The sequence below is a fragment of the Lissotriton vulgaris genome, chromosome 6 (genome assembly GCF_964263255.1).
Source record: "Lissotriton vulgaris chromosome 6, aLisVul1.2, whole genome shotgun sequence".
NCBI classification, from domain to species: Eukaryota; Metazoa; Chordata; class Amphibia; order Caudata; family Salamandridae; genus Lissotriton; species Lissotriton vulgaris.
This window is the reverse complement of record NC_141694.1, coordinates 556,171,008-556,191,172: the sequence shown is the minus strand read 5'-3', so window position 1 is coordinate 556,191,172 and position 20,165 is coordinate 556,171,008. Positions and strand designations below refer to the sequence as shown.

The window sequence follows — 20,165 nt, the reverse complement described above, 5'->3', positions numbered from 1 at the left end:
GACTGGCCGAGGCAATGGTGGTACATGGACCTGCTTCACCTGTCAGTGACTCCTCACAAGAGGCTACCATGCAGGCCGGACCTGTTGTCCAAGATGAACGGGAGGATTCACCACCCCAACCTTCCGTCACTGAACTTGGCAGCATGGCTCCTGAGGTCATACAGTACGGACATTTAGGGCTGCCAGAGGACTGCATGTTCATCCTAAAAGAGGCAAGGCGGCCCTTCCCAAGGCATTCTTATGCATGCAAGTGGAAGCGATTCTATATGTGGTGAATACAGAATGATCATAATCCTGTTCAATGTCAGGAAGAAGCAGTTCTTCCTTATTTGTTATATCTGGCTAAAGCAGGTTTAAAGTTTAAATCCATCAAGGTGCACTTAGCTGTTATAACAGGTTATAGGCGGTCACCTTCCCAAACCTCTTTTTTCCAGTTACCATCTGTCAAAGACTTCCTACAAGGGTTGAAGAAAGTGTACCCTCCAGTGCGTCCTCCTCTTCCATGGGAGTTGAACCTGGTGCTATCGTAGTTAATGGGTCCACCTTTTGAACCCATTCATAAAGCTACTTTACAACATCTTTCGTGGAAAGCAGCTTTTTTGGTAGCAATCCCGTCAGCTATAGAGTGAGCGAGATTCAAGCTCTCTGTTCCTCTGAACCCTATACGGTGTTCCATTTGAATAGAGTGGTACTACGGACGCATCCATCTTTTCTGCCTAAAGTGGTGTCAGATTTTCATGTAAATCAGACCATTTCTCTGCCCACTTTCTTTCCTAATCCCTCTACACCAGCTGAGAGGGCTCTGCATTCTTTAGACCAGAAAAGAGTTTTAAAGTTCTATCTAGATAGGTCTAAGATTATTCGTCACTCTAATCATCTCTTTGTTAACTATGGATCGATCAGAACAGGTCATGCTGCCTCAAAGCATTCTATCTCAAGATGGATTGTTTCATGTATTAAACTTGCTTACCAGCTGGCGCAGAAGCCCCTGGGGGTTTCTCCCAGAGCGCATTCCACGAGAGGAAGAACTGCGACTGCGGCTTTCCTCAATAATGTGCCCATGTCTGAGATTTGTAAGGCGGCGACCTGGAGGTCCAAACATACATTTACCAGACATTACTATTACTGTCTTGATTCTGACACGAGATATGATACCCAGGTAGGCCAGGCCTCCTAGAGGAATCTGTTTAACAGCTAATTTGGGCTATTATGATTGTTTTTTTTAAGTTGGGTCATGTACTTCTCATTTACCTGCAGGTGGTTGATGGGCTTGCTATTCTATTTAGTGCTTATGACTATTGATGAGGATCCCCTGAAAGAGAAGGATAAGTTACTTACCTGTAATCCTAGTTCTCTTCCATGGGTATCCTCATCAAAGTCATAAGCACACCAACCCGCTTCCCCAGGTAATTGAGAGATGCACATTTCTGACTTGTGGTTTAGCCCTGACTTCATGGTTATGCAAAAAACAACTGACCTAACTGTCACCCCTGAGGCATGATGGGAAGCCTGGGGTCATGGCTGCCTTAAAGGCACGGTGCCAGTTTTAACTGAAAATGCTTCCAGTATCTGAGTTATTCGCTTTTCAATGCAGCTTATGGCTGACAATGTCTTTTATGAGCAATTGCTGGTCTCCCTGCATTGGCTCCCGGTCCAGAAACGGATCTATTTTAAATCATTGGTTTAAAGCCTTCCATAAGATTGGGGCTCCTTACTTCAATTAAAGAGGTCAGCATTATATTTCCCAGCGCACTCTTGAGATCTTCTGCACAGCTTCTGACTTTTACTCCCAAGGATTGGGGCAGATCCTTTCAGTGGCAGTATCGTGTTTATGGAACTCTCTGCCACTAGGTCTTAGGCGCAAGACCTCCTCACGTTTATGCGGAAATTAGAAGACCTGGCTATTCCAGCTTTAAACCTTGTAGTATACTTTTCGCAAGCTGAGTTTCTCTTTCTATTAGTTGTTGCGTGGTCTTTGTTTTAACGCCGGGACACTCCTGGGAGTAGCCGCGCGCTTTATAAGTGCCATATAATATAACATATAACAGTTAACACAAGTGTTTTACTACGCAGATACGAATGGCTACTCATTTCTGGTATTAAACAAGATGTGCAGTCCGCAATTCTTCATCAACCCTTTGATCCAGAACATTTATTTGGACCCGCTGTAGACACATCTTTGGAAAAGAAGAAGGTCTCAGAAACCGCTAATTCCATGGGAGCACTACACGCAACAACCACTAGAGGTTATTTTCGTTGCTCTTTTTACAGGGGTGCCTCTAAAACTATTGGGACGGACAACACCTCATCCTCCTACAAAAACACTCTTCAAACCTCCCTTAACAGAGATTACTTCAGAGGAGGTTCTAGAGGCAACAACAAGGGTAGAGGCCACAGTAATAACACCCACACCTCTCCTACTACAAAACAGTGACTTCCCTCCACTTCCCCCCCGACCATTCCACTGCAGTCCGTGGAAGACTTTCACAGTTCCTACCTGTCTGGAACTCCATCACCAAAGTGGGTAAGACAAAGTATCCAGTATGGTTACTGCCTGGAACTTACTTCAACTCCTCCATTCATACCCCCAAAAACGTCCAATGTCCACAGAACATCTGACACTGGTAAAACAAGAGGTTCTCTCCTTATTACAAAAACACGCAATAGAACCAGTTCCCTTGCCTCATCATGGAACAGGGGTTTATTCCCTTTACTTTCTAATTCCAAAGCAGGACGGTACTCTGACCAGTACTAGACCTCAGCCCGTTAAATCTGTACATACAGTCGGACCACTTTCATATGATCACTCTCCAACAGGTTCTCCCACTGCTCCAACAGGGCGATTTCCTTGCCACTCTAGACCTCATGCACACCTACTATCATATTCCCATTCAACCTGCTCACAAAAAATATCTACGGTTTGTAGTGGACGGACAGCACTATCATTTCAAAGTCCTCCCATTTGGAGTGACTACAGCACCCGAGTCTTCACAAAATATCTTGCAGTATCGCAGCTCATTTGTGCAGACAACACATTTACATGCTTCCTTACTACTGGCTCATAAAAGCCAAGTCACACACGCACTGTGTAAACAATACACACAGAACAATCCAGCTGCTCCACGACTTTGGATTCACAATAAACCGACCCAAGTCACACCTGCAACCGTCTCACCTCATTCAGTATCTAGGTGCTACAATAGATACCTCAAAAGCCCTTGCATACTCCAATCCACTCACGGTAGCCAGCATGCAAGATCTCATATCAAGATTTCAACCTCAACACTCACTTTCAGCTCAAGTGTTCATGCAGTTAATCGGGATGATGGCCTCTTGCATCCTCATCGTTCCTTATGCAAGACTCCAAATGCGTCCCTTTACAAGAATGTGTAGCACATTAGTGGAACCAAGCTCAAGGTCAGTTAACAGATCTGGTTTCGGTAGACAGCTGCACCCATCGTTCTCTGCAGTGGTGGAACACACAAAACTATCTAAAGGGCGGCCGTTCCTCAACCCAGTTCCACAGATAGTGCTAACCACAGACTGATCGCTTACCGGTTGGGGAGCTCATCTCCAAAACCAAAACGTAAAGGGTATATGGACCCATCAACAGAAATAACTCCACATAAATAACCTAGAAGTACTGGCAATCTTTCTAGCACTAAAGTCTTTTCAACTCTTGCTAGTAGGCAAAGCTCTCTTGATCTGGTACAGACAACATGACCGTTATGTATTACATACAAAAACAAGGGGGGGGGGGGGGACACACTCTCTTCATTTTTCACAACTAGCACAAAGCATATAGAGATGGGCCAATACTCCAAATATTTACCTCCTCGCAGAACATCTACCAGGAGTACACAATCAGATGATGGATCTGCTCAGTCGTCAAACACAGCAGATCCACGAATGGGAACTTCATAGTCTAGTTCTTCTTCCATTCTTTTACATGTGGGGTCATCCAGACATAGATCTGTTCGCCACGCACCAAAACGCAAAATGCTCAAGCTTCGCTTCCAGATATCCACACCCATTGTCCAAAGGCAATGCACTATGGATGAATTGGACAAGCAGATTTGTATACACTTTTCAGCCTCTCTCGCTCATTTCGTTTCTGGTTCGGAAGCTCAAACAACACACCCTCACAATGTTCATAGTTGCTCCAACATGGGCATGCCAATCATGATTTACAACCCTGTTGGAACTTTCAGTAGTGCCTCATCAAAAGCTCCACCTCTCCCCCAAGTTCTTCACTCAAAACCATGGAGAGATAAGGCACCCAGATCCCAATCAACTCAATCTTGCGATCTGGCTCCTGAAGTCCTAGAGTTTGGCTACCTTAATCTCCCGCCAGACTGCGTGAACATCATTAAAGAGGCTAGACGTCCTACTACTAGAGCATGCTATACAGCAAAGTGGAAGCGATTTATCATTTATTGTACACATAATAAAAACGATCCGCTAGATGCTTCCATCCAAAATATTATCTGTTATCTTTTGCATCTACAACAATGTAACCTAGCATATACATCTATTCGGCTACATCTTGCAGCAATTGCGGCTTACCTTCAAAACAGACAACATTTGTCTTTGTCTAGACTTCCACCTTCTCCTGTATGGAATCTCAATATAGTCCTCACCAGACTCATGGTTCCCCCATTTGAACCACTGCACAAATGTGAGTTACAGTTCCTTACTTGGAAAGTAGCCTTCCTGGTAGCTATCACATCACTTAGGAGAGTTAGTAAAGTCCAGGGCTTAACCATATAAGAACCATTTTTACAAATACACCACAGTAAAGTGGTTCTAAGGCCTAATCCAAAATGTCTGCCTAAAGTGATATCTACTTTTCTTATTAATCAGTCGGTTTAACTTCCAATTTTATTCCTTCAACCAGACTCAGTGGCAGAACGTGCTCTCCACACACTAGACCTTAAGAGCGATACTCTACTACACCGAAAGAACTCAACGTTTTAGAAAAACAAAACAACTTTGTGTAGCTTTCTCCCCACCTCACAAAGGCAATCCTATTTCAAAAACAGGAATTGCAAGATGGATTGTTAAATGCATCCAAATATGCTATCTCAAAGCTAAACAGACGTTAATTATTCCCCCTAGAGCTCATTCCACACGCAAACTAGGGTCTTCTATGGCATTCTTACAGAACATTCCCAAAGATGACATCTGCAAAGCAGCAACTTGGTCTACACTGCATACTTTCACTAAACACTATTGTGTAGACGTGCAAGCAAAGCAACAAGCTACTGTGAGCCAGGCTGTATTAAGAACACTTTTTCAAACTACTGCAACGGATACAGGTTGCCATCACTAGGGAGGGAAACTGCTTTATAGTCTATGCTAAAGTATACAATTTACAGCTCAGATGCCTTGAACGGAAAATGCTACTTACCAGTATGCATCTGTTCTTGGCATGTAGAGCTGTATATGCCCCTCCACCTCCCCGGGTACCTTTATCTGTTGCAGTATTATCTTATATAGATACATCACATGGACATCCTTTTCTATTCTCTTACTAACTCCATTATCACCCTTTATGGCAAAAAACAATCTAAAGATGGAGTTGATGCCCATGCGCACTATCACCATAAGGAGGAGTCACCTATCCTGTGAATACAAAGACTTCTTAGACCAAAACAAAGTGCAAACATCTGAGCCCAACACCAGATGACGATCTATGCTAAAGTATACAACTCTACAGCTCTACATGCCAAGAACAGATGCATACTGGTAAGTAGTGTTTTCCTTTCTTTTCACACCCTTGGGAAACAACAAGACTCAAAAATGAATTATGATGATTATTGATTTTAGAGGTACAGTATTTAGATTGTTTTCAAAAATAGCCCATTTGTACTCTGTATTTTGCTTTTTCATGAGAATCATAGCTTAACCGTCATTTACGTTCTTACCATCGGCTGTGTTTTTGTTTCAAAAGCCTAAGATTGTGCGAAAACTAGGGAGCTTTGGGGTTATTCCTTTGGTGGTTTGCAATTCTTAAAGGTGCAATGCTATCCAGAGTATTGCTGAGCAACTCTGAGTACTGTGCCGCAGCCTGGTCGACATCCTGTAAAAGTGTGGGAGATCTTGCCCTTATTAACTGAGTCGTTCTTCCAGGCATTAATCTTATCATTAAGCATGTGACTCTGCTGTAGTCTGCTATTACAGGCAGTTTAAAAAGAAAACATACTGCCCAATGACCAGACCAACTGAGCGGAAGAACTTCCACCATTGAAGGTGTGGATTATTTGTAAAAAATACCATCAAGATTACGACCAGCTGCATGAGTCGGAGTATTCACAATTCGTAAAAAATCAAAACTCACCACGCTAAGCGAGGCGATATCCCTACAGTAGCTCTCCCCGGTGAGGCAACTGGGGCTGCGAGCTGCGTTGTGAATCTCTGCAAGTTGTTAATTGAAAAAGCGCATTCTCTGTTTTTTAAAATTGCACTGGAACGTTTTGTATGCAAATTGTTTTTAATCCCTGTGTCATACCTGGCGGCTTACCAGAGTTAAGGGGAAATATTTACTAGGCACTCTAACACCGCTGACACATTTCACAAGCCCATTTTCGGCACTGCCGCCTTGCCGATTATCGACGACGGTGGGCGCCATCTTGAGGGAGGCAGGGAGAGCGCTCTAGTCGCGCCATACTCCTGCCCCCCTGGAATACTTAATCCGCCTCTTCCCCGCGCTCGGTGCCCTACAGTAGCTCTCCCCGGTGAGGCAACTGGGGCTGCGAGCTGCGTTGTGAATCTCTGCAAGTTGTTAATTGAAAAAGCGCATTCTCTGTTTTTTAAAATTGCACTGGAACGTTTTGTATGCAAATTGTTTTTAATCCCTGTGTCATACCTGGGGGCTTACCAGAGTTAAGAGGAAATATTTACTAGGCACTCTAACACCGCTGACACATTTCACAAGCCCATTTTCGGCACTGCCGCCTTGCCGATTATCGACGACGGTGGGCGCCATCTTGAGGGAGGCAGGGAGAGCGCTCTAGTCGCGCCATACTCCCGCCCCCCTGGAATACTTAATCCACCTCTTCCCCGCGCTCGGTGCCCTACAGTAGCTCTCCCCGGTGAGGCAACTGGGGCTGCGAGCTGCGTTGTGAATCTCTGCAAGTTGTTAATTGAAAAAGCGCATTCTCTGTTTTTTAAAATTGCACTGGAACGTTTTGTATGCAAATTGTTTTTAATCCCTGTGTCATACCTGGGGGCTTACCAGAGTTAAGGGGAAATATTTACTAGGCACTCTAACACCGCTGACACATTTCACAAGCCCATTTTCGGCACTGCCGCCTTGCCGATTATCGACGACGGTGGGCGCCATCTTGAGGGAGGCAGGGAGAGCGCTCTAGTCGCGCCATACTCCCGCCCCCCTGGAATACTTAATCCGCCTCTTCCCCGCGCTCGGTGCCCTACAGTAGCTCTCCCCGGTGAGGCAACTGGGGCTGCGAGCTGCGTTGTGAATCTCTGCAAGTTGTTAATTGAAAAAGCGCATTCTCTGTTTTTTAAAATTGCACTGGAACGTTTTGTATGCAAATTGTTTTTAATCCCTGTGTCATACCTGGGGGCTTACCAGAGTTAAGGGGAAATATTTACTAGGCACTCTAACACCGCTGACCCATTTCACAAGCCCATTTTCGGCACTGCCGCCTTGCCGATTATCGACGACGGTGGGCGCCATCTTGAGGGAGGCAGGGAGAGCGCTCTAGTCGCGCCATACTCCCGCCCCCCTGGAATACTCAATCCGCCTCTTCCCCGCGCTCGGTGCCCTACAGTAGCTCTCCCCGGTGAGGCAACTGGGGCTGCGAGCTGCGTTGTGAATCTCTGCAAGTTGTTAATTGAAAAAGCGCATTCTCTGTTTTTTAAAATTGCATTGGAACGTTTTGTATGCAAATTGTTTTTAATCCCTGTGTCATACCTGGGGGCTTACCAGAGTTAAGGGGAAATATTTACTAGGCACTCTAACACCGCTGACACATTTCACAAGCCCATTTTCGGCACTGCCGCCTTGCCGATTATCGACGACGGTGGGCGCCATCTTGAGGGAGGCAGGGAGAGCGCTCTAGTCGCGCCATACTCCCGCCCCCCTGGAATACTTAATCCGCCTCTTCCCCGCGCTCGGTGCCCTACAGTAGCTCTCCCCGGTGAGGCAACTGGGGCTGCGAGCTGCGTTGTGAATCTCTGCAAGTTGTTAATTGAAAAAGCGCATTCTCTGTTTTTTAAAATTGCACTGGAACGTTTTGTATGCAAATTGTTTTTAATCCCTGTGTCATTCCTGGGGGCTTACCAGAGTTAAGGGGAAATATTTACTAGGCACTCTAACACCGCTGACACATTTCACAAGCCCATTTTCGGCACTGCCGCCTTGCCGATTATCGACGACGGTGGGCGCCATCTTGAGGGTGGCAGGGAGAGCGCTCTAGTCGCGCCATACTCCCGCCCCCTTTTCTCCCTATATCATGTGCAGACCGGCCAGACGGCGCAGCGGGCTGGCGCAGCGGGCGCGCCGGTTGCGTGCCGAAGCCGCGCCTAAGCCAAGCCCGTCTGCGCCCGTCCGCGCCAGGATCGCGCTGGGCGTGGGCCATGCTGCTCCCACACTCCCAGTCCTCAGGTACGATTCTTCTGCATTGCTTTCAATGCGTCCTACCTTACCTAGTCCTTCTTGTCATGTTTACTCCTTTTCAGACCACCTCAGGGGCCCTTTTTTCTGTCATTCATGTGGTTGGTCATCCTCTTGTTCCGTCAGCCCTATTCCTCCCCTTTCCCCTCCTACTCGCCTTGAGACAACTTCTTTCAATAGTGGCCTCATTAACGCCAGATCCTTAGCATGTCACGGACAAGACATCCATGACCTTATTGTATCAGCCGATCTTGATGCCCTATTCATCACCGAATCCTGGTTGCATGATGCTTCCAACCCTGATCTTGCAACCGCCCTCCCTCCTGATTTCACCATCTTCAGGCAGGACAGACCCACTGGTCGGGGAGGCGTGCTGGCCATCATCGTAAAGAAATCAATCAAGTGCCATACATTCGATCTGGCCGCCTTTAAGGATTGTGAATCCCTGGGGTTTGTTATACAAATTAGCTCTTCCTCCGCTTTCTCCGGAGGACTTGTCTACCGCCCCCCTGGAAATGCCACTTCATTCTTGGACTCCCTTGATGAGACTCTGGCAGCCCTCCTCACCCACTACCCCTCCTTCACCCTCCTAGGGGATCTCAATCTTCATTTGGAATCCTGTACTGACCCATACACTCTTAATTTCCGCCACTCCCTCAAGATTTTTGGGCTCTCCCAATTAGTCTCCCTTCCCACGCATTGTGCCGGGCACACCCTGGACGGCATTTGCACAAACCTGGCCTCTTTAGATGTTTCTCCTCCCTTACCACAAATATGGACAGATCACTGTCTCATTCCTTTTTCCATTAAAACCAAAACCCTGCTCCCTCCCCCTACTAAACACTCTCACACCTCTTTTCCCGTTAATTGGAAAAAGGTAGCTGAGTGCATCAAACTCAACCCCCAACCGGCTGTCCCCCCCCCCCTCCCATTATGGGTGATGCTTCACTAGACTCCATAAATTTTCATCAGTGGATTGACAAAATGGTCTCTGCCAATTCAATATCTGCCACTCAAAAACCAGTTCGAGGTAAAAAGAAGCCCAATGCCCCCTGGTATACTCCAGCCCTCACTGACTGCCACCTTAAGTGTAGGCTTATGGAGAGAAAATAGAGAAAAACCTACGACCCTACTGCCAGATCCTTATACATCCTTCAGAGAAAACAATACCTTTCCAATATAAAAAAGGCAAAAACGGCATTCTTCACTCTAGCAATAGACTCAGCTAAACAGAAACAACAAACGATTTTCAATATCGTAAAATCCTTCACTCACCCCAAGGCTCTGGCACTTGAAATTCCCCCCTCACAAACTCTCTGCGACCAAATCGCTGATTTCTTTGAGGAGAAAATTAACAATATCCATAAGGACTTCCCCTCCCTATCCCCTCCAACCCAAGAACCCGATACAACTACTCCCCTACTAAATCAATTCACAGCAGTTTCCCTTCAGCAAACGCAAAAAGCTATTCTTGCCTGTAAATCAGGTGCCCCTACGGACTCTTGCCCCCCAGTCATCTTACACCACCTCATCGAGGCCGGCAACCCTCTGATCAATGCTATTGTGAACCAATCTCTCTACTCCGGTATTGTTCCCACTGACTGGAAGAAGGCCATAGTCAAGCCACTTATGAAAAAGCAAAATAAATCCCCTACTGATTTGTCTAATATGCGCCCAATTTCCCTTCTCCCAGCGCTAGGCAAAATCACCGAGCAATTAGTCCATGAGGAACTAAAACACTTTGTGGAAAAAAAACGCATCCTGCACCCACAGCAATCCGGCTTCCGCCCTGGCCATTCTACAGAAACCGCCCTGATTGAGTTATCAGACACCATCAAGTTCTTGCAGGATGAGGGCAGGCAGGCTGTCCTCATCCTGCTCGACTTAACCGCGGCCTTCGACACCATCTCACATGCTATTCTTATCAATAGAATGCGTGGGATTGGTGTCTCGGGCTCCGCGCTTGCTTGGATAATTTCATTTCTGTCCAACCGCTCTCAAACGGTTTCCTTAGGCCCTTATCTTTCTGGCGAACGTTCCACCATCTCAGGTGTGCCCCAGGGTTCAATCCTGAGCCCTCTCTTTTTTAATGTATACATGGCCCCCCTCCTCACGTTGATTGAGTCACATGGGATTCTTGTGACATCCTACGCCGACGACACTCAGCTCGTCGTCACTATCGACAAAAGACTCCCAGATGCTGCCATCAGATTTCAAAATTGCCTGTCAGAAGTCTTTTCCTGGCTTAATCTGAATCATCTAAAATGCAACAGCGCCAAAACCGAAATAATACCCCTCGGTAAAGGTACACTCTTTTCCCCTAAAGAGTGGTGGCCTCATAACTCCGAAGCACCACCAAGCGCGGTTGTTTCAGCCCGCAATCTGGGAGTTCAATTCGACGCTTCCCTCAGCTTCGATGAGCATGTGCGTATTACCGCCGGGCGCTGTTTCAGCCTAATCAGGCAATTAAAGAAATTCTTTAATTTTTTGCCTATTTCAGCCAGGAAATCAGTCGCGGTTGCGCTCATTCTTTCCCGGCTGGATTACTGTAACGGCCTTCTAGCAGGCATTAAGAAGTCCTCTCTTAAAAAATTACAAAGTGTACAACACGCAGCGGCTAGGCTCGTCCTGAAACTCCCCCGCAGGTATTCGGCCTCTGCAGCCCTTAACACACTACATTGGCTGCCCCTCCATAAGAGAATCTTGTTCAAGCTTTTAGTCACTGTCTTCAAAGCCAACAAGTGTACGGGCCCATCCTATCTGATCAAGCGCTTTCAGCGTTACATTCCAACCCGCTGCTTGAGGTCATCAGGCGCTAATTTCATCTCTGAACCTCGAATAAAATTAAAAACCAAGGGCGGAAAGACCTTTTCATTTCTTGCTGCTAAGGCATGGAACCGCCTCCCCCCCAATCTTAGGCATGCCCCCTCAGAAAGCCTCTTCAGGAAATCCCTGAAGACCTGGATTTATTCTCAATCGGACTCCTCAGTTCTCGCAGCCATCTGATTCATGCTACCCATAGTAGATCTGCTGTGTGCTCAGCGCCAAGATGCTCCCTCCGGATCGATAGCAGCGCTTTACAAAAGCCAATAAATATCAAAAATAAATAAATATCCCTACTAGAAGGTCCTTCAAGATGCAAATTTAAATTGCTCACAATCGTAAAATTCAGCTTAAGCTAAAGAGGTTCTCAAAGAGTGCCTAGCGACAAAGTGAAGTTTGCCCTTGGACCAGAAGGACAATATATAAACAGTCCTGAAAAAGTGAGAGTATCATGAATTTTTATATGCAATGGAAAGCCCTGGAAAGTGGAGAAGTAAAAGGTACAATAATACTTTGAAAATTATTTCGGAAGACCACCACAAGAACCTTGATAGATATATTCAGGTAATTCTGCCTAAAGAGGGAATATCCTTGAGGGGCAGGCACTGCTAAATCAGAACCGTAATATTCCCGGGCCCAAGTTTGTTATAAAATCACAACCTGGGTAATGAGACTGAGTAAATTTGTAATTTGGTATTATTTTTCACCAAAGAGCCAGCATTGATGAGTAAGCAAACCAATTCCGTACTAGAAAGTGCCAGCTTGATAAAGCCCTCTGTGTTTTCGCATTGGGGAGGCCCGGTAAAAATATGCCTTTCTGACATTTCTAGCCCGGTGTGGAAGTCACATGTTCTACAGGCAAATCTACTATACTCTTGTTTCGTTTGACTTCTACTGCAACAGACCAGAGACTAAACTGGTTGCTAAATGAAATATGAAATAGTAATCAAATTTTAGGGGAAGTTTTAAGATATGTGATTACTTTGGAATATATTTAAAAAAATGTTGGCTAATTTATTTTAGAAAAATTCAGAGTTTGTAAGACAATTGCTTTGTTGCATCCCGAGGACAGTGGACAAGTAGAACTTAAAAACTGTGCCTAAAGTAGGACATTAAGTTGTCTATAAAGTCTAATTTGTGCAGTGTACCTCACTCCAATCTACTTTTTTAGCTTCAGGTCAAAGCCATTCTCTTTAACTTGACGAACTGCATTGGAGATACTAAGAGGCAGATTAGCTGCTTCTGAGTTGTATCCTTGGGGGTTGTCCTAGCGGTGTTGTGTGAGAAGTTCTAGTGGAAGCAAACAGTTGAGTTGATGGAGTAGAGTAATGTTAGGTAAAGATGAGAGATTATATGATTTGCAAGGGTAGTGCGACCAGTGAACAAAGATTGCGTGGTCCAATGTGGTTGGTAGATTCATATGAGGTGATCATAAAGGGATATCTAAATTGCCCCGTCCCATTAAGGTGGTGAAAGTGTTGTGTTAAGCAGTCATAGTGGAAAATGGCATAGTCTGATTATATGATTTGCAAGGGTAGTGCGACCAGTGAACAAAGGTTGCGTGGTCCAATGTGGTTGGTAGATTCATATGAGGTGATCATAAAGGGATATCTAGATTGCCCCGTCCCATTAAGGTGGTGAAAGTGTTGTGTTAAGCAGTCATAGTGGAAAATGGCATAGTCTGAATCTTAAATAGAGTTGCATTTTTCGGATTTATTGTTGAGAATTGTGATAGGCAAAGGGTGATAGATGATGTAAGATTTTATGATTTTAGTGTTGAGAAGGCAGTTGGTGTCTGAACATGGGGATAAAACCTGACAGTTCTCAATCTGCTGATGTGGCTCTAGTTTCTAGTGGATATAAAACCCACAGGTTGCCATACATTAATTTAGTAGAATTGTCTTACGCTTTTTGAATGTAGGTCTATTGGCAGGGAGTCGAAGCATGGGTTGTATCAATGTAGAGGCACATGGATTTTGGTTTGTAAAGAGCAAATGTGTTATATGCATAGTGGTGTGGCTGCTGAATTGTTTTGAGTAGTAATTGGAAAGCGGGTGTATTCTTGGAATTTTTAGTGTGGAAATGTAGCAGTTGGACCTAGTGCTGTGGACTGTGCAGTCCTTACCCTGTTGCTCTGTTTGTACCTTCTCTTTTTTTGACCGTTGGGGAAATGCTCCTATTAGATCATCTTGGGTACTTGTCTTCTGCATCTACACTGGGGAAACTTTACATACCCAAAATGGTGGTTAGGACTGAGGACAATGGACATATTAAGTCCTAAAATGGATGTCAAACCCTCCAGGAAATGAACGTAGAATGAGCAAGGCTGCTCACCCCAGAGTGGAATGCACTCAGAAATAAAAATCTGTGTCTGCTCTTCTACAAATAGGTTTGGCAATGCAAGGCACTGATTTACTCAAAACCAGGCAAGTAGTGTGCATGTCTAGCTCATATGACTTAAATAAAGTTAATAGACTGTATCATCGTCCAGGTACAGGTCCAACACACCGCCACATGAAATGTGTTATTCATTCTGTTACATCACATATATCCAGCAATATCCAAGCTATTTCCCACCAGCCTGGATTAGCACCTGGCCTCTGAGTATAGTCCGCTGTTGCCCTACTGTTGGGTATGTTCCAGACATTCAGACAGCTGTATGTGTTAGAGTGGACAGAATATATAGTACAAACATTCTGTAGCAGAGAGATTAGGCCGGAAAATGTAAATATATTTTCCCCAATGCACGTCAAGCCATGGATTTTGAGTGGCCTTGTAATACAGTAATGGATACAGGTTAAACTTATGTTCTTGCTTTATACTGGATTGCAGCTTCACTTTGGTCTTGACAGTATCGCATTACAAATTCCGTGAAACCATTTCTTCTTTGCCTTCCACAGTTTTTTTCTATTATCATTTTCATATACTACTTCTTGCTCTTCACACTACAGAAATGGAGCTAACTACGAAAAGGAATATAGTTTGAGATATACAAACAGATCAATCACAGATAATGGGTGCAAATTGCGGATCAACGCGTTTGCAACTTGTTATCCAGCGAAGCAACACAGGTACTGATAGGTTGCATCACAAAATACCATTCACAGAATGGCCTGCTTAGTGAATATTCAATAGGCAAGTAACAGTATTTGAGCTGCCCTGTCATTAGTTACCAGTGCAGGGCTAGTGGCCTGCCAGGATCATTAGTCCTACATCCCTATATTTGCATTGCCAAAATGGAAACCTTCTTCTAGAGCATCCTGTGTTCCATAAAATAACTGGTTATGTTTAAAAAACATATACTTATGTTTGCCATTTGGAAAGATGCTGAAGGGTGCATGCAGTGCTAGACCACTGTTTGCTTCCCTGGGTGCACTGAGTACACGATTCTGAAAGAGAAGCAGTTCTGTTTGTTTCAGATTCACCTTTGCAAATCAGTTGGCACCTTTTTAAGTTGATAGTAACAGTGAAACCATGGACATGTACCAGTCCCAGTAAAACCGTAGATGTGTACTATTCCCAATCAGGAAGGGCCACCCTGTTTAAAGGTACATCAAAAAAGGACCACACTAAGGAAGAAGTAGTGGACAAAGAAGAATATTAAATTCCCTTTGCGCCTCAGCTGTCGTCCAACTTCCAGAACAAATGAAAGATGCCTTACCAAGATATTCTTATGACACTCTTGGCGCTTTGCACCAATAAGTTCAAAAGGTCGATACACAGAATTGGGGCAGTAGGAGTCCCAAAGGATGAGGGATCAAGAAAACCTTTGCAGGACAATATCCAAAGTCAAAACCATGAAGGTTTAATAAAACACTAAGAATCATTCCAGAAGGCTGCATGTTAATCTGATTCATATAATTCAATAATGTAAAAAAAAAGCTTATTGTGAGAGAGCATAATGTTAGAGAATTATCCATAATCACAATAAAGTTCGGTAATGACCAAGCATAAATCTACTCGGTTCGTACATCAAGGGAAACAGGTAAATCAGCAAACAGTCAATCTGGTCATAAATGGAATAATAAATCGCAGAGTCTGTCTTTGTAGAAACCAGCAAAAGATTTGGCACTCAAGCATGTCTAAGGAAAGTCTGGTATACATCCCAGAAAAGGCACATTTTATAGTTTCAAAGCACAAAAGAATCTGTAAGACATAAAATAAGGTGGTATCAAAGGACTGAACTAACAAAGGACTGAACTAACAAACCAATCAATGTTGCCGAAATCGTTTTACATAAAAAAGGCTCCCTTGTGACCACCCACATTATTATTAAAGGATTATCTGTACTTTACAAACAATGGAAATGACATTGCATGATTAAGCAATAAGAAATTTAAAATTAATATAAATGCAGTAGCAGCATCAGCCTTGATTATTTCAACATTGCAAGAATGTCTCTTACATAGCTTCCCCCAAAAGCACACAGGTCTTTTTTACAGTATGCAATTCACTGGATTTGCAGCTTGAAAATGGTTTTGCAGATCTGGGTGATGGTCCATAAGGATAACATGGGGGTTCAGTCCTTCCCGATGGAAATGAGAAAATGTGTAGATTTGATTCAGTATGATCATGCGGACAATGAAATGAGAAGGTGCTGTAATGTTTATGATTACTGGTAGCAGTGTGTGCACCATCTAAATAGTAATTAAATTGTCTTTTGCCACTTTTTGCTATAGTGCGTTTCTCTGCGATATCACCCTTAATTCACAAGATGGAAAGGCGTTCCAGTGCCACAAGTGTGTCCTCTGTGCAAGACTTGGTATGTATTTTTAAATTGGATTTGAAGGGTATGCTGTCTTTGCATTAACTAACATATACCTTTTGTTTCATTGTAGAGTACTTCCACAGCATGTTGAGCAGCACGTGGATCGAGGTAAATAAATTGTCAGGAAACAATGTGGAACCCATAGTGAATGTCGAATTTATCATGGAACTAACAACTATCAGACTGATCTAGAGGAATAGCCTCTTTTGTTTGAGCTTATATATAAAAAAATGTAACTGGTACAAACACTTAGCATATTAGTTCAGTTAGCATATGGAAAATGTGTTTTGTTCTGGTTTCCCGCATTTTAGAGTAAGTGCTCCTTGTTCGATAATTCAGCAATTTGTAAGGATTATTTCTTGGAATGTTGATTGATAGATGCAGTACAGTGCCCTTAAACTAAAATATCTTAAAAAGACTCTGCCAATTATGCAGCCAATTATGCAGCCCTTCTTAATGCTCATTCCATTTTATTATAGTATTTGTTGCTTTGAGTATATGTTATTGATGAAGATTTTTTTTAGGTGTTTGTATTATATGCTAGGTGCCTACAAACATTGTGTTTGGTATGTGTGTTGTTGGTTGCATGGCTGTTGTGAGAGTTATGCATTGTGGAGCAAACCATAACTTTCAAATGTTAGTGTTGTTTTCTGTTTTAAATTGTAATTAAAACTAATTTAATGGTGTGTTGTTTTTGTATGTAAAGGTGTTAGAAACAAAGCTAACTAGAATTTCATATACGTAGCATGTGTTGGCTGCTGATACACATGCTATGCTTACTCTTGCCATCTAGCATTGGGCCTGCATTTTGCAAGCTGTTTTTATCGAGGAAGTTTTACGATTGTGGTTGTGTGTTGTTTCTCCTCACCGTCGAGGCATTGCGCATGTTGAATGCTTTGTTCCTTAGAAAGCTTTTTGCCGCAAACTGTCTCGTACAGACTATGTAGAAGTAGTTCAGAATTTGACACCATACGACCTATGGAAAAACAATACCAATCCGAATCGTCTTCCACACGGGGAAATCTCCAGACGATGGAGACAAAGAAAGAACTTTTCAGACTGTGCCCTCGGTGCTGGGCTCAGTCCGCACACTCCGACACACACAATGTTTGTAACTTTTGCCACACTCTGGTGTTCAAAGAAGAACAGGGTGCCGCCTGTGCATTGTTCAGAAATAAAGACTCTTCTGACACAGTGAGATTGACACCTCTCACATACTATGGAGCACTAAGCAGAGGCAGAGTTCAGCTATGACAGTGACATGGATAGCAAGGCCAGCACTCAGACAGGAGGTGGGATGGTAATCGCCAGCCCACACTACACTGTGTCCATTATATCTCCTGGAGAAGAACAAGCTCGGGTACAGCCCAAGTCATCGAAGCTGATCACAGACTCTGGACCGAAGACCAAGACGAGACCACGTATCAGGAGTACTACAACCCTCTGTGCAAAGAAGATAATATACTCACCATCACCACTGCCCCGCCATGATGTGCCACAGCCTGCAGGTTCAGGCCAACGCCATCACCAAGCCTCATAGCAGAGAAAAGATGAGAATATTGTCACACAACAACAGTTGCTACTCATCAGCATGATGGACTACTAGCCATTGCAATGGTTCTCAAAGTGTCCTTAAAAGCACAGACAATATAATTGCAATATATTTGTGGACTAGGGGTGGTGGCGGACTGGAATAACAGGCGTGGAGGCCGGATGTATTGCGCTATTGCAGCTGTTTTTATTGCTCTGTACAAGGGCAGACACAAGGATGTTTAACAAAGGTGCAAGTGGGAGGTCTTGAAGTCTGGTTTCCGGAGTGTAGGCTGGACAGGGTTGCTCTCAGCTGGGCTAGCTGTCCGGGGTTGAGGGTCTTCGGGTGGGCTTCTGCTCTCTGGACTGGATCCGGTTTTGCCTCGGAGGGGGAATGAGAGAGAACAGGGCAGTTAGTCCTTTTCGGCTTCTGGACTGTTGGAGTACTGTCACCAACACCCGGGGTGTGATAGGGCCAAAGAGAACGTGAGGGCGAGGACGGTACGGTAGGGCTCAAAGAAGGGAAAACAGAGAGGGGGAGGGGGAAGAGCGTGGTGAGGTGAAGGAAGTGTGTAGCGGCTATAGTACAAAGGACCAGGTGTAGTGACACGTCTAGAATAAATATATACAGTGAAGAGGTGATATCTCAGTGGGGGGGGGGGAGTATCCATTTGCAACTACTTTACACTTATCTACAGGGAGACACGGAGAAAAGATAACAGTGTACTCACGTGCCCCGCCGCAACTCTCCGGCGAGTTGCGGCCGCTCTCCAGCAACCTCCTGAGGACTCCACCAATCTTTGGTCCAGGCGTCCTCCTCTTCCTTGTTTCCGCTCTCAATCCTTCTGCTCTCCGTCACAGGTTCTCCGCAAGCTGTCTCCTGCCACGAGTCCGCCGCCTCGAACGCTCTCCTCTCTTCGTCGTCGGCTTTTCTGTGTGTCGGGCCGGTGATGGGGGCGGGACTTCCGGGGTTACAGGAGATCGCCTCCGGTTCGTTGCGCGACCCTGCTGGTTGTTCCGTTTCCTGTAGGGAAAAAGAGAGGAGGAGTTCTGGTCATCAGGGACGCTGGAGGGACGGGGTCAGCGGCCATGGACTCTCTACGTGGGCGCCACCCTGTCGAGGTGAGAGGCGCTCCCCTTCCACAGTATTACATACAGAAACAAGGGGAAACTCATTCTACACAGTTATCCTCATTGGCACATAAACACATGGAAATGGACCAACAGTCATATCGCCTCCCAGCACGATACATACTAGGGGAGAAGAACACAATTGTGGACCAACTCAGCAGAACACACCAGCAGGTTCGATTAGGAGATACAAAGTACGTTATTACAATCATTCTCCAAAGGTGGGGAACACCTTCAATTAGACCTCTTTGCAACAAAGCAAAATGCTAAATGCCAAAGCTTCACATCCAGACAGCCACACCCACAACAGAAGGACATTGCTGAACGCTGCGGCTAGACTTGTTGCAGGTACCAAACGAAATGTGCATATATCCCCAGTCCTAAAATCTCTCAAATGGTTGCCCTTCGAAGCTCAAATCCAGTTTAAGATTGCGGTTCTGGCACACAAACCCCTTTACTTCAAAACCTCCAGGTATCTTGCGCAAGAGCTTGAATTATCCTGTGGGGGTAGAGCCTCAAAAAGCGCTAACACTTTCCTCCTGAATCTTCCAATCTTTAACAATAAGAGAACTTGGCACTGAGCCTTCTCTGGCGCCGCTCCAAACATTTGGAACTCTCTGCCAACGGAAGTAAGCAGAATCTCCTCAACGACTGACTTCAAACTGGAAGTCAAAAGATTCTGAATGAAGAAATTCCTACCTTAATGTGGCTAGACTCACCTGCGCAAAGCCATTGCCCCTACAACCACTTGACCATCATTGGGTATTGCTCTTCTTTACCGCATAATATTTCCCCCCTGTAGTTCGATATTTACCTGTTTATTGTATTACTCTCCTTTGACCCATTTGTAGTGCAATTAAGCAATTATTCTTGTTTCTACTCGTACCTGATGTTGTTACTGCATTTATTACCTTCCTTCCATCCTTTTGTAAAGCACTCTGATATCCTTTGGGATGTTATTTGCGCTATATAAAACTTTATATGCTCTGTGGCTGAACTTGTCAGGGATATTTGCGTAAGCTTTTCCTTCTCTCCCACTAATACCTTCTGTGGTCAGGAAACTCTGACAGACTTCAATTACTTTGATTCTGATCGCACCCACATGAGCTTGTCAACCATGGTACACAACACAATTGGAGCTCTCTCTATAACTTCATAAGAACCTACTCAAGTATCCATATCTTCTCACATACAGCAATGGTAGGGTGAGACATCCCAATACTCAACAGCTCAATGTTGCAATTTGGCTCCTGCGATCATAGAATTTGGATA

General features: G+C 44.6%; 1 protein-coding gene across 1 annotated transcript in view; it reads left to right on the top strand.

The window, feature by feature from the left end:
- Nucleotides 1-20,165, top strand: part of IBTK (inhibitor of Bruton tyrosine kinase) — a 732,550-nt gene that overhangs the window by 300,161 nt on the left and 412,224 nt on the right. The window contains exons 16-17 of the mRNA XM_086926550.1: nt 16,144-16,226; nt 16,303-16,340. Coding sequence (XP_086782676.1) covers nt 16,144-16,226; nt 16,303-16,340 — 121 coding nt within the window. The remainder of the gene's footprint in view (nt 1-16,143; nt 16,227-16,302; nt 16,341-20,165) is intronic.